The following is a 16077-nucleotide window of genomic DNA, read 5'->3' on the forward strand; positions in this document are numbered from 1 at the left end:
GAGCACAGCACGATAGACGCAGTCGAGAGTCCAGTCCTGGAGAGCCTTGGGGCGAGTGTTGACGCAGTCTAAGAGAGTCTTGGGTCAGCCTTGCGATAGTCTTGGGGACTTTTCCCCCAGGGCGCTGTGTCTTATAGAGTGCTCGATTGACAGACTAAGACGAGAGCTGTAACGTATTTCGTTGTGTGTGTCTTATTTGACTGTAAAGTATACGTGACTTTCCCGATCCCATACCTCAAGGGGACGAGATATAGAGACGAGACGAGATTCCCCCCTGACAAGTGTGGAGAACCCCAGAGAGAAGAATTTCCCCCTGATAGAACTCCGGAGATCCGTCAGAATCATGTTCGCTCAAGAATTTGCTGCTCCGGAAATTGACTGGGATTTGGAAAACTGGTTGTCCCAATTTGATGTGGACGACGCCGAGGACTTTAAACTGAGCGATATTCAGAAAGAATTCCGTTTTTTGCCTCCAGTTGACAGCAAACAAGTCACCGAATACCAGCAGTCACGCATACCCAAGACAACTCACAGCGCTACAAAATGGGGCGTCAAAACATGGAATGAGTGGAAAGAGCAACGTAATGTTAAAGTTGAGTATGATAAATCTGATGAAGAAGTTTATCATTTGGTTCCGTCTTTGGATGAAAATTTAGTCCAGAAGGAATTTGATTCTGGCTATGTAAATTTGCCATTGAATGTCGGAGACAAGATGACCAACAGTATCCGCCAGACTCATTAAGACAAATGTTCTGTGCCATTTACCGCTATCTGCGCGATGATTGTAACCGCCCTGACCTAAATTTTATGGACCAGGACAACCACGACTTCTTAGCTTTCAGAAATACGCTGGATGGTGTCATGAAGACACTCTCTCACTCTGGTATTGGTATCCGAAAAAAACAAGCCGAGCCATTTTCTCTAAATGATGAAGAAAAGCTATGGACACACGCGTTTGGTACAAATACCGCGTTAGGCATGAGTTATGCAACCTACTTTTACATGTGTAAAATATTTGGACTGCGTGCCGCTGATGAACATTCAACACTAACGGTAGACCAACTCACCATGCACAGCGACGATATGGGGGGAGTACATGGTATTCCAGGGAAAACCATCGAAAACTGACCAGGGAGGATTCTACCGCAAACCAGGGCAAACAAAATTTAAGAGTATTAAACACTACGCGCAACCAGAAAACTCGCGCTGTGTTGTAAACTTGTTTCGGACATATCTGTCATGTATACCAAACAGCGGGCCATTCTATAGAAGACCACTGAAGTTAAAGAATGGCGAAATAAAGTTCTCTGCACAAAAGCTTGGTGTTCATACATTGCAGGGATACAGTAAGCAGATGACTGATCTCGCTGGGATAAAAGGTTATCATACTGGGCATTCAGGAAAGGTACGTATTAGAATTTGCACTTTAGTAATGTAATGTTCGATTTCCCCGCTGACGAGAAATAGTCATAACTTTATGTCGAAAATAATCACTACTCGTTAACTCCATTTTTTCATGCAAACTGTTTGGTGGAATACCATTTAAATATTGTATTCACTGGCACGATATGTCGGATTCATTTCACGCGATAAAGATTTAATGCAAACTGCTTTGGCGTGTTTTAAAAAAGCTGAACGATTGAACGTACTATAACAATATATTGATATTTTACATTGCTATGAGGTGGAATGTTACAAGCTATTGTACTTTCATATTGATACATTGTATTTTATTTTAAACAGGTTACACAGGCAACCACGCTGTTCCGGCAAAATTTCGACGAGCAGCTAATAGCAGAAAGAACGGGTCACTCCAGTCTAGCAATTAGAAGCTACGAGCGACGAGCAGACGAAAGCGGTGTCAGACGCATTGCAGCCACCCAAACCGAAAACTGAGAAAGAAGCGAAAACGCATGACATATCCACCACCCCAACAGACGAGGACAAATCTAATACCACTGTCATAACCGATTCTTCCAAAGTGTCCGTGAATTTTGTAAAAGGAAATATGAAACTTGAAATACGTTTTTAAAATGTATCGTATAATCGTCATTGCGTATTTAAATAATTAAATGAAAATTCCACCTTGTTCTTTGTTTTCATTCAGTGGCCACCTGTTATGTTAATCAGCTTTTCATTCCTGTTGTGCTCATGAATATTTAAATTAACCCATTCATTATTTACAGTCCCGGCTTGTTAATCTATTGATAAAACAGTACCGTTAACAAGAATGCATAATTAATTAGGTTGAAACTGTCCGCTAACGAAAGGACGAGACAAAAAGTAGTATAACTGTTGTTAAAGGCTCTACTTCTGCTTGCTGTGGTTTCGAACTCTATACGTCAACTCTATACGCTGCATCATGGCTAAAGCTGCACGGCTTTGCCTTGGCTAAAGTGCAAGTTGTTCATAATTCTATAGCGGTTTTACAAAATATGGGGTACATGTAGCAAAGACAATGTCGGTTTACAACCTATGAATAGTTGTTTGTAGCAATCACACTCGGCATTGTGAATACCATTTTTGATATTACACTCTGCAGATTGATTCAAGTGTTGCCGCGTTACTAACGGCAGCACACAAATGTTTACATGCAGTTTAGAGAAATACACCAACAGTCGAAACAATGTGTCGCACTATCAAGACTGGTAATTGCGGAAGAGTTTATCGTGTGAAAGAAGCAATTGTCGAAGGTTGACGAGCAGAATGAGGCACGTTTCTATCACCACCTAATTATGGTCATGTGTCGAATTCATGCAATGTTCTTGAAAGTAATTACGAATTGATAACAACCTGATATACATATATTGGTTAAGACTAAACAAATCCGGTGAACTGTTGACTAAAAATTGTCTGTTTTGAAAGACCGTTTCATGTGCTGATGATGACGAATACTTGTAAAGCATGCCACATACAATTTAATTTTCATTAACTATTAGCAAATATTACAACGCAAATACAGCCGGAATTACGCTTTTTTTAAGTGCCAAATTTAGCAATTTGTGTTGGTTATTTTCGATATTCTCGTTATAACACTTATGTTATACCTTTCAAAAGGTATGTAACACAATTTATTAAGATAAAATGACAGATTCGATTACTAAGGTCTATATTTATGAATGTTCAATACATCATGGGATTTGATTAGTTTTAAAAGTCGACGAAACTGGCGTATCTCGTATATATACAAATCATAGACCTATAATAGCGCAAGTCTAAACCACCGGTCGAAATGGTCCCCGTTGCTGCATATCGAGTGTAGATGGATGGACATATGGTCTCTGTCGGGCACAAACTATGCCATATTGTATCAACAAAGCCAAACATTTAATATTCATCTTATAAATACGTTGACTCTTTTTTGGACATGCGAGGGCGCTGCTTTTCTCTCGCGAGATGTAGTCTCAGTTTTCGTGCGTGTAATTTCGACATTCCCAGATCGGACACCATGATATCTTCATCCAGGACCTGCAATAAATTCCCGTCGATCATTTCGTTTTTGAAAACTTCTACGTATTTTGAAAGATTGATATCACATAACATGGCGCATACATCCTCCATTTTCATGTCATAACCATCATCTAGGTGTGGTGGACATTGACTTGATTTTCTGTTAACATAAATAAACAAAAAAAATGATAGAAACAAACTTTATATTCAAAAAAAGTTCCAAGTCTGTATCGTGCGATAAACATGTATATACTAACTGTTCTACACTGAAACTCCCCAGTGAAGCGTAATGATGTGTATTTGGGTCATCTTCGATATCGTCACGTGCAGAGTGTGAACCAATAGATTGGTAGCCCTGTAGACCATGTGTGGTGTACGTCTCAGTGAACCGATCTTCTTCTTTGTCACTTGGGTGAAATGTGCCAATAGATTGGCCTGCAGGTAAAGTCGCTGCCCGGGAACCATTAATCTTTGTCTGTGGTGTTGGTCCTTGTATATTGAAATAGTACGCAGCTGGTGACATAAATACGGAATGTCGGGCTTTACAATTTACATAATTAATAAATGTTAGCAATTTTTCGACATTGACTTAATTATAGTTTATATATCGTGGTTACAGTAATAACTGGTGTGACGGTGGGGGGGGGGTCGTAGAGGTAGGGACAACATTGAATCAACCAGCATTTATGACCATCGCAGGAAATAAAATCCCATGATGCAATATTCAACCATATTTAAACCAATGAATGTGTTAATTAAGCAAATTATGAGCAAAATACTAATGAAAGGACACTCAATTAGAGTTTCCTGGTCAATTATAAAACATGTTTTTCTTGGTGTGATACAGGAAAAAAGCTGACATTAACATGTAATTAATATGCAAATTATCTATGCAGACTATTCCAATCATTCATTGATTGCATACGTGCTGTTTGTGTAGATTAATCATACTGTTTAATAGTACATGTATGTAAATTTGATAATTATTATGCTTAAAATGTTATAAACGTGTATTGAATAAGCATGTGAACAGTTTTCTTCTAATTGACTAAACTGTTTGCAATTATGTAAAAAGAATGTTAAAACCAATTGATTATGAAAATCACAGATTAATTAGAAACTGTTGCACATTGATCTATACAAACAGCAAGCAGTAAATTGTTAGATATACAATCATGATACAATTAATTATACATACTGTTATTAATACGCACTGATCGATTTAGTCATAAAGTTAAAATTAAACAAACGGTAAATTTGTACTAAGTTCCAATCCATTCTTGCAAACTGTTACGATATGAACAAAGTATGATGAAATTAGTTAATTGATATGCAAATAGCTAATTAATATTTAAAGATTATTTGAAAACTATGATTAGACATTCAACTAAACGTACAGTATACAGGATTCAAGATTTAAGCTATCTGAGCAAACTATACCTATGATATAGAATAAACAAGCTGAAACAGTTAATTAGAATGCTAATTATTATGCACAAAATTTCGAAATATATATCTACGCAGTAGTACAATCCACAAAATGTCAGGGTACAAACTAAAACATGTAAATTAGCTGATTAAACTCATTAAAATTATTCATAAATTATCAGACCACTATAAATAATATTAAACAAAATAGCTAATTGATATGTACATAATAATTATACATTGTTATTAGATATTGATCTACGCAAACAACAATCATGTACTGCGTTTCAGTGCATTTCAGAAAACATACAAATATTCAAAGTGAACAAGCTAAAATGAATCAATTAATATGCAAATTTCCTAATTAACGTGCACGGGGTTGTACTAAAATCTAATCAGATCTGATGTTCACGATATAGTAGCTGTGTTTCATTTTAGTTGAGCATGTGGTTCTTGAGATATATAGTGAAAAAATACACAGACACATACGGATGGGAGGACAGACATGGTACGACATTATCTCCCGTGAGCTTTGTGCACACGGAAGCCAATAATATTGTTTACCTTTGCTTTCTGTTACTGTTGGAGACGACAGTGATGTGGATGTAGAGCAAGATTGTGAGTTATGTGCTATATCGTAAATATCATGCTTCAATCTATCAATTATCTTCTTGTGATTCTTCAGTGACACTCCACAAACCTCCGAGGCTCTTCGTTGACCTAAAATGGTGAATTGAATATCTTTTTAAATTTTGACATTCTAACTGATATTGATTAAAAAATGATTTGTTTATAAAAAGAATATATATTATATATATATTTAGATTAAAAAGTAGAATGTCCTGCAATTCACGACACAGAATTCACTCAGCTTTAAATGAACGAATGATAATGTATTGAAACACATTGTTCACATCTTATATAAAATAAGTATACCTTCGCTACTATTGAACCAGCAACGCAGTACATCTTCCAGTGGTTGTGGGGTTTGACTAAACTGGCTGGGTAGATTCCATATGCCAACATCTTCTACTTTCCAGGTTGAGTTGACGCATGCGTATATGGGTTTCAGTGCTCGTAACACCGTTTTAACGTCGACACTGTCGTCGCTTACCTTCGATACATTCAGGGACAGATGAAGAGGAATCGATAAGACGCCATCTTGTGTTGGCCTCGTCGCTATGACATGTTGGACCGATTCCACAGATTTCAACAGCAACACTGTCCTCATACTTTTGTGAGTGCTCATATCGTTGGCTTCTGGTGCCATTTTAACCCTCTGTTATAATATATACATATAACATATGTTTAAAAAAAGCTGTGATTTTTAATGGTACACTCATTTAAAATTTTCACTCATAATTTGCACAAAAATACAAAATATTTAACATTTCAGCAAGTCCAGCTAATCATAAAATATTTGAGCAAATCATAAGAATATTAAGAAAAAAATATGTTCTTACCATTGGCAGTTTTTCGTTGACAAGTTCTGTCAGAGTGCAATGTTTGGATGACGCCATTGTGCTATAGTGACCGGTGTTGTGGGCTTCTGACAAACGTAGGCGGAAGTTAGCCTCGTTCTTAGCTACAAGATACTAAGTAGAACAGCAATAGAATCCATAAAATACTGCGGTCAGCGTGCTTAATTAAATTTTAGAATGGGCTGACATACTTTAGCCAAATTATATAAACATTGTTACCCTACGTTTAGTTCATTTTTAAAAATTAATTGTATCTTTGAACTATACACTCACTGTGGCATTTTTTTTTCGGTCAGACAGAATTTGTCAATTATTTTGAAAGTGACAATTTCAACAAAGTATTGAACAAAGTATGCGCGTCAAACGCTTATTGCAATTAGCCGAGAATTGCAGAGAGATAATCGTAGATTCGTCTTCGCCCATTATTCAATCTATACTGTATGTCACATATTACTGTTTCCAACAACAACGACTCAACTTAAAAGTAAACAAATGCGTCATAGTATTAAATAGTTACGTAGTCTGAACAGCCTTCTTCAATGCCAATGACGTCTAGTATTTCACCGCTGTACACACTCATTTCATCGGTGTCCGAATAATAGCCTTCCACTACGCGTAAACGCTCGGGCAGTAACGGTAGTTTAATGATGTCTTTGATGCTGGTATATATTTTATCATCGAGACTCGGATCTAAATGTGAAAATATGTCGCGAATGAACTCTTTAAAATGTTTTATCATAAGATAATGCAATATCGCCCGCCACATAATATTGGGTAATATAGTATGAGGTTATCTATTATGTGTGCACAAAATCCTCCACCACCCCCTCTACCACACATACCCCCTGTTATATCCCTGTGCAGGCATGATTTTAAAAAAAAAACATGGCAAAGCTGCTGCTCCATACGTGCCAAAATCCAAGTTGTTCTAGAGTTAAGTTATGAGTTTCTTGTAAAAAAGACTCGAACCCTCACCTATAGGCAGCCTCTGATATAGTTGTTGTCCCGTCAGTGGCAACGAATAGTGTTTACCGCCATTGTCCACAGCCTGTACCCTCTGTACTGCTTCCGTGAAATGTAACAACAGAACGTCATTGGTTTTCAGTCGTTGGCCACTGAATGCTCCACCATCAACTCGCACGACACAAGGTAGTGATTCCGTCGAAACAAGTTCCCGCAGGGAAGACATTTCCGTGAACTTGTTATTTGAGTTGCTATCAGATCAAAATAAACTGTGAACGCTGAACTATATGTCGAGGGGTTCCGACCCTTGTTGCAAGCAGAATGGAAGATAAAACTGTGGACTGTGACCCCTGACTTAAGTGTCTGTGCATACCAACGATTTCTGACTATGCAATTAAATGTGAAAACAAAACATCAAACACAATTATATTACGTACGACGCTTATAATAGATAGTTTCACGTCAGAATATATAGCCGGCCTTATGCGTGCCCCGAATTTTAGGCTTGCCGAAATTTCTTGTGTGAACACGAACATAAATCTTGTGCACCGGTCTAATTAAGTCACGCCTGGGAAGAGTTGCCAGGGTCGGACGGAACTAATGTTAATCCCCAAACTATTGTTGACTAAATATACAAAACAGGTTGTGAAAACAGTCTCAAAACTTGTTCACAATCGCGACAACGATGGCCTGAATGTGAGACTTGACTGCCGGGAAAATAAAATCATTGATCGTTATATGGACGGAAGATAAAATTCAACATAAAATACACGTAAATATCACAGCCCGGCTATGAGATACTGAAGTACAGAGAACGGCAACACAAGTGAAAAGAAAGTAGAGACTTCTGTTGGCAGATTTTAAAGAGATAGTTGACAACAACACTCTTTAATAGTGATCGGAATAGATTTTTCTAAAACTATTTGCGTCTACCAATAATTGTCTCAACAGTTCAAAACAAACCATATACCAAACCCAAATGCACGTTTTGTTTGTGCCCAATCCTACCGTTACCACGACTCACATTATTTAGGACTCAATGACAATTTAAGATACCATTCTGATGATGCAAACTGCGTCTTCGTCGAGATTTGCTATGTAAATACAGAAAAACGATGAGAAACAATACGTTGAGGTTCGCCATATTGGACACTTCTGACGCAACGAATCTGCATTCCAAAGAAAAAGGAGCGCTTTAATATCAAATGGAAATAAGCAATGAATTTTCTTATTTGGTCAATGTTAAAGCGGGGGAGTTATCACCTGCGCATGCGTCAGATGGACATAGTGTGTCATTGTTACAAACAAGCATCTACCCATGTGCCTTTGCGTTTTTAACGTGTGTTGTTATCGTCGCGCGTGCGAAGGTGACGATCCTTCCGCTTTAATGTAAACAGTGACACTGAAATTGTAAATCTAGTTTTACACAACAATAAACCTAATGTTGGTTTTCAATGTGCGTAACGTACTAATTAATATAATATTATTACTGCAATAAATAATTGTTCTATATATCTAAACTCATAGTTGCTGTCGACATAGGAAGTAAAGTAAGCAAATAACACCGAATAAACGGCAAGGTAAAGACTATGTCTAATTATAGTACGCAGTACGTATTTACTATAATTAGACATAGTCTTTACCTTGCCGTTTATTCGGTGTTATTTGCTTATTCTATATATCTATATCGGCACCGACCCTGGACTCTATCAAACTATGAAATTGTAATAAAATCCCGCGCTTAAAGTTTTTGTCTAATTAAATTGCGAAAAAAGGTGTGAACGCGAAAGTCGCCGATTATTCACCATCAATCCTGAACACATGATTCGTTGCATTCAGTTTTCATAATGTTTTAAGCGTACATAACGCCCTCACGCGTTCTCATTTCGAACCAGCGAAGGTTAGCGTATGATTCTACTGTCGGTGCATACCGCCCCCACCAACGCTTCCGCTGTACATACCGTTTTCATGCGATCCATATATTCATTCCTCAGCTCCTGAGAGCGAGGTTATTTGTAGTTATGTTGACGATCACTGCTGTGTCTGCGGAAGTACTATGGGATTGCATGATGAGAATGAAAAGTCTTTTGATCAGTCAAATAATTTTAAAAAAGTGAAAACTAGAGTGACTGTGAAATAAAGGTTGGTTTTAAATATTAAATATCACGGAGTCTGGATGAAATAATGAAAGGAAATTGAACGGGTATGAAAGGGCAAGAATGCAAGGTCAGAATCCGGGGGTAAAAATAAGTCACAATACATCCATCATGGCGGCTGTCAACAACTATGGATGCGGTAGAAGACTTGATTTGCAGTTTGCGTGAATGGCCGGGAATAGATCATGCAAATTCTGTGCTTTAGTAACAGTATTTGCCGCTTTTTCGTGCAGTGGAAATTAATACAAGAAATGCTGCCAAAAGACATTTCCTTCTTGTGAACAAAACAACCTTGGGACGTTTATCTTGAGAAATTGAGAAGACGAAAAACCTCTGGGACAGTCGTTGTTGTGAAACAATGGACATACGTATCCAGGGTATGAAGGGTATTTTTGATTATTTGAAAAGGAAAACTGCTGCTTTATAGAAGAGCAAAGTTCAATGTCATTAGCCAAAGTAATTCTAAATCGATGTTGGTTTTCAGAGGTGTTACCTCAGGCTGGTGTATAACTAATAACATTACAATGTCTTTGAGTTTCTCCCTTTACGTATTTTACTAGCCGAGCCACGCCTTGATAATTTATCAATATACATATGGTAGTGATGTATGGGGGATTGAAATTGAAGTTGTACATATAAATATCTTCGTTTTCTCTTGGGGACATCCAAAAATACCACAAGATTTGGCGTATATGATGAACTTGGACGTTACCCATTGGGGACTTTCATCGGAAAAACAAATGATAAAATATTGTAATCGTGTACAGAACTCGTCAAATCCATTACTAAAACAAGCTTTCCAAGAAAACAAAGAAATTAATAGTAAATGGTACACTAATATAGACTCCCTTTTGAATAACATCAACCAGTCTAACCTAGTCGACAACAATGAAATTCTAACAGCAAGGCAATTAGGACAAATTAATAAAAATATACAAACATCATTTATATCAACTTGGGAAAGTAAATAACATAACGACAATCGACCAAAACAAAATGAAAAAATTATTAATTAAGAACATACAGAGAATAAAAAAACAATTTTGTTTTGAAACCTACCTTGTTACCCTGCAAAATATTGAGATTCGTGAAAATTTAACTAAATTCCGCCTCAGTGACCATAACTTGAAAATTGAGACTGGCAGACACATAGAATACCCCTTGCTAATATATTATGCAACCTGTGTGATCAGAATCATGTAGAAGATGAGTATCACCTAATGATGTCATGCAAAAGTTATACCCCCTATAGAAATGTCTTATTTGAAATAGCAGAAACCAAAGTTTTCAAAATTTGTCACCAAAGACACAATTCGTAGTCTTGCTAAACAACAGTAGTCTAACACTTCCTGTAGCAAGGCACCTAAAAAAGTGTTTTGAAATAAGACAGCATCACCAGTGACAATTTTCTTTCTCAGTTAAGTTTTGCATTTTGTTTTCTATCTTTTTATAGTATAATAAATTAGTCTTTATTTACGGGTGCCTCAAAAGCGTATCTGTAATATATTAGCTTAGTTTTTGTATTTGTTGTATTTTATTTTATTTATTTTTTAGACTTTTATTATTTCTTAAACATTTGTAACCATTGTCAATCCCTCCGGAGAATGTGTAAGTGTTAATGAAATTATTATTATTTAGTTAATGACCCCGCAAATTAGTCATTTGCCTTGGCTAGTTGAGAGGTTTGTAAATGGGTGACGAGCTAGAAGTATTCGCCGTGACTCTTGACTTTTCATTCCGGTTTATACAACACTTAAATGTTACTGTCAGGAAGGTTTAACGTCTTGTTTGTATTTGTACAATGTGAAAGAGGTTTATTGTCAAAATATATATAGGTGCTTGTGTACGCATTGAAACTATACAAATATTTTACTTATGTCACAAAACTGTACGTTTTGACGACTCGTATGCGATTGTAAGATTATATTCCAGGTATACACTGCTTTTTATAAATGTTATGGTTCGTCTAATAATTTTCCGGAAACTATACAGCAAATCACAGACTTTCATTATTTATTGTTCATTCTAAATTTTAGTTTTTATTGTTCATAATTGTTTACAGTAATATAACAGTTTTCCGTACTGAAACCATTTTCAGTTGTCATGATTGTGTACATTGTGGACAACTTTGCCCCACACACAAGATGATATGTACGGATATGTGCGAGTATGTTTCATGGGCTAATAGGCCACTCCTTTGCTTCAATTCCAACTATATCTCTGGAAATATCACTTGCTGTTTATCATCAATATATCGATATCCCTCAATGTCTGGTAATTCTAACTAACTAGTCTTCCGAAAACAATGCCCAGCCGTGCCTACTCTCATGTCCTTAACAGTGGAGGTTAATGCATAGATCACGTGACCGCGAGATTTTTACATTTACGTAAATTCATTTCGTTTCTGCTTTCGATGAAAATATACTTTGATGTCCAAAGGTAGTAGCATAATTCAACTACTAGCCCGTTCAATCTCGCGAGTATACTTAGTTTCCGAAAAATTCGGGTCAATAAATGTTCTTGTTTACAGACAGAACAGAAATGGACCATATCCATAGTTAAGCTATCCGTAAAACAACAAGGTCGATATTGTCGTTTGTGACATTAGTCTAATTGATCAGGTTCTCGCAGGGCCTCAGTTTTTGGTCTTTTCCGAAAAGATTACCCCGGACGTACACGGAACACCTGATACAATGCACGTGTAATCACAAATCACTAGTTTTAATATCCATCACTCGCCAGTTTGTCTCTGGACGACTTTACAGTCTTGATGCTCCGAAGAAACCTGGTTAAGAGTCTTTGGTGGGCGTTTCTAATAAGTTGGCACACTCTCATAACAAGGCAGTTCCGGTCTGAGGTTACCTGAACAATTTCAGGCAAAGAATTTCCAATCAGCTGTCCAATGGAAGTCATTTACTTATAATGGATAACAAATAAATCTATTTTTTATTAACAATTACATAACAAAATAAAATAAATACATCAAAACGCATTTCACAAATTAAAACATTAAAACTGAAAATTAAATTACACGCTATAAAAGATTCAAGTACGGTGCATTGTCGTCCTTAAAATAGATGCGCGTGTTGGGCGAACGGGCGGGTTAGATCCTCTGTTACGACGTGGCCTGGCTGTTGGTTCTGCTGCGGCAGGTTGCGCGTCCAGAACAGCACGGTTGATCCCTACGCGAATGCTGGTAGGCGTATTGGCAGAATTGTTGATGCCGATGCTTATTGTAGTGGATTCAGTGTTATCATTGGTGCCACGGCGGGTTGGGGTCAAACTCACGTGTACGTCAATTCCATTTGGAGCCGTATAAAGTAACAATGGGCTCTGTGGTTGTACATCATTGCGAGTGGGAGCTCCAGAACTAACAAAAAAAAAGACTAAACAAGACATTTAACATAACGAAAATATTGAATTTGAATATACATACACACAAAGGAAACGCACGAACAAATAACTTCGAATAGTATTTTTTCGGTATGCACAAAAAAGAAGTCTCACTTTACCATGAATTGTTCAAATGTTTTTCCTCGTCCCATTTCCACATTTCATCACCACACTGTGGACATGAAACTACACCAAGCTTGCGTTGGGTGGCAATTGTTTCTGTTGGTACGACTGGCCTGAAAAGATGTGTTAGCAAAAAATGAAATACTGTAAAACTTGTTGAAAAAACGGCATGCAATTTTAGCGAATTGTGGTAAAATGACGTAATAGCGAAATGTTGATTTAGCGAATATCTCTTGTCATTGTTGATTTCTTTGTTTGGCGGCCATTTTGAATTGATAATAAGGTCATTAGCGACATCTTGAATTAGCGAATCAGTTCTCTCGCTAAATTCGCGAAAAGGACACGTTTTACAGTATAGTGTATAAAATTTATTGCACAATGGAACCCTCAAATTGAGATTGTCAACCAGTTTTTCTTCGATGCAATAATTTGCTTAAAGTGGCAATATCTTTGATTTTTAAACATTTGTTTGTGTAAATACAAGCACATAAAGAGGAACAGATATCACAGAAATATTGTAATACACATTCCACGGGCAAACCGATCTTAGCGACACGTGAAATGCGATGTGAAAATTACGAGTCGAATAGTCGTCATTTCGTTGAAATGAGCCACGCGATGGGAACTGTAGAAAATAATGATGCACGACACATTATTATAGGAAATAACACAATTTGTTTGCGAGGCCACAAAAAGGTTTATAGGCTATCTAGATGGTCACGTATTTCATATTTAGCCAAAGCCCGTAAGTTTTCATCTCGTGTCCTAATCTCAAAATTTCACTTGACAAAACTAAATTTTCAACAGACGCGACCCCATTTCCGCTGCAATTAATTTAATCATAAGTCGGTACATAGCGTATATACTATGCTTTCAGTGCTAACATTCGGCGATTACCGGAATTGACACTAATCTACAACTACAAGGCAAACATGCGAATGGTTATCTCATTTAAAACAAAAAAAACGAAAAAAGAACAATTTCAACTTACTTTACAAGTGGGAATGCACTTTGTTTCCTACACACAGGACAATTAATCATACCCAATCTTATAGTGTATCCATTATACACACAGTCAGCGCAGGCCTTGTGTTGACAACTTCCAAATATCATATTTAGTTTAGGTAATAGACACACAGGACAACAGAAACTGAAAGTAATGAAATGTGGCAATCAAAATCAGGCGTGTATGTGACATCATAATTTCAAGAAATGAGCATTTCTAACTGATGAACTTGACAAAGAACCTAAATGGCGCCTACCTTGATTCATAATTATAGTCTTCTTGCAGTAGGTCGCTGGCCATTTTAGGAACGTGTTTATTACTGGTCAACGCACGAGCTATTTCACAAAATACAGTTGACTACTACTTTTATGAAATCTGGAACACGTGTTTCTCGTCATATCCAATCAGATTGTCAAGATTTACAAGTGATACGAAGCAACGTCCAGATGTTGATCTCACAGAAATCTGTACAGTGCGACCTGATGCAGCCAATCGGTATCCAATACTGCAATCACGTGGTGGGGTGAAATTGTTACATTACAAACGTTCGTTAACTGAAACCACATGCATGCATTCACGCCGTGACACACACAGGTTCGGTGTTTGAAATAAATTATACTCATTTACATATTAATTTACATAATGGCACCACTATTACCTGTCAGCTCTGTCAGTGACCAATTCATTTCTTGGTATAGATCTAAATCTTTTCTTTAGATCAGCCAAGTGGTGAGGTGATCGGTGAGGGAATGCGATGAGTGATTCGTCGTGATAAAAGAATGCGTGTATGCCAGGCCATTATACAACACCCCTACGCCAACACACTTACATAACACATAACCACGCTGGTTGTTGATACTCAGATTTGCATATAATTCATTGCACTACTTAGGACAAATTATCTGTTTAAAGCGGGGGAGTCGTCACCTGCGCATGCGTCAGATGGCCATAGCGTGTGATTGTTTACAAACAAGCGTCTACCCATGAGACTTTGAATTTTTAGTATGTGTTATCGTTATTCTATTATAATCGTACTAAATACTATTAGATCTTGGAATCCAATTATACTGACTTCCGGTTTTCACAATATCTTTCCTTGCACTATAAATTGCATTATAATAAACTCACTTTTAAAAGAAACAACAAAATTGTAGCCTTAATAATAAACTAAATTGTTAATATACAAAAATATACAAAAATGCACTTGCAGGCCAGAAATCAGAGTTATGTAAATAATGGTGTGATTTCTGCCAAAAACATATGTAATTAAAACGAGTTGAATATTGAGTGATCGGACATTCCATGAAAGCACGCTACTATATTAATCCGTATATCATATGATGCACCAATGTTCACCACGAGCTGAGAGATTGTCTGACGGTCAATTTTGCTCAGTGTGCTTTTTTGACTATTCCTACTGTTACAAACGCCGATTGTTCAGACTTTCAGTCACGCTTTCAACGACCTGCCTTGTTTTCTAGCTATGACCAAATAACCACCGACTTGCTACTGACAGTGGATTGTAACTTTTGAAGAATTTCTGAATGACCGACACATTATAAATGTTAACGCGTTTTACCATTATCTCTATTAATCCCATGATATTAATAGCATAATACTTATAACTGTAGCTAAATAGTATAGCAATATATCTATGCAGAATTTAGAGAATTTTACCGACCAGCGTTTTGGCGGGAAACGTACTTGTCCATTGTTTTTGGCGGGAAAATTAAAATAACGTATTGGGTTAACTTCACCTAATAACAGATCATGACGAGCATATTACTAACATTTGGTTCAGTGTAAATGTCTGTTTTTTATGTCTAACAATTTTGTTTATTTTAGCTAAATTTTAATACTTATCTTAAAAATTATATATGCCATTCACACCAAACTTACTAGACATCTTATTATAATTTATAAGATTCATACGTTTGAAGATAATCAGATACAAAAGAAAAGGTCAATTTTGAGTTTATTTTCGCAAATATAGTTAATAAAATAATTAAGTTTAACAAATAAAATGTTTAAGTTTGAGTTTCTAACCATAAGATAAACCTTTACGCCGGAGACGACA

The 16077-nt window shown here is 36.7% G+C and overlaps 2 protein-coding genes and 1 pseudogene across 2 annotated transcripts; 1 reads left to right on the forward strand and 2 right to left on the reverse strand.

Annotated features, from left to right (window-relative positions):
* Positions 1-343: 343 nt before the first annotated feature.
* LOC146747564 (zinc finger MYM-type protein 2-like) lies at positions 344-2087 on the forward strand (annotated as a pseudogene).
* An 808-nt stretch (positions 2088-2895) lies between these two features.
* LOC100367905 (uncharacterized) lies at positions 2896-7548 on the reverse strand. The gene is made up of 7 exons (XM_006825644.3): positions 7335-7548; positions 6877-7049; positions 6342-6473; positions 5815-6157; positions 5443-5598; positions 3708-3963; positions 2896-3610 (listed from the first exon to the last, which is right to left on the reverse strand). Exons 1-7 carry the CDS (start codon positions 7546-7548, stop codon positions 3340-3342), a joined length of 1545 nt encoding a protein of 514 aa, XP_006825707.2. The 3' UTR covers positions 2896-3339.
* Positions 7549-12390: 4842 nt separating this feature from the next.
* On the reverse strand, positions 12391-14459 carry LOC144348754 (uncharacterized). The gene is made up of 4 exons (XM_085496899.1): positions 14257-14459; positions 13986-14144; positions 12991-13107; positions 12391-12848 (listed from the first exon to the last, which is right to left on the reverse strand). Exons 1-4 carry the CDS (start codon positions 14298-14300, stop codon positions 12524-12526), a joined length of 645 nt encoding a protein of 214 aa, XP_085353025.1. The 5' UTR covers positions 14301-14459; the 3' UTR covers positions 12391-12523.
* Positions 14460-16077: the final 1618 nt, after the last annotated feature.

The sequence above is a fragment of the Saccoglossus kowalevskii genome, chromosome 3 (assembly GCF_978046115.1).
Source record: "Saccoglossus kowalevskii chromosome 3, keSacKowa6.1, whole genome shotgun sequence".
Lineage (NCBI taxonomy): Eukaryota > Metazoa > Hemichordata > Enteropneusta > Harrimaniidae > Saccoglossus > Saccoglossus kowalevskii.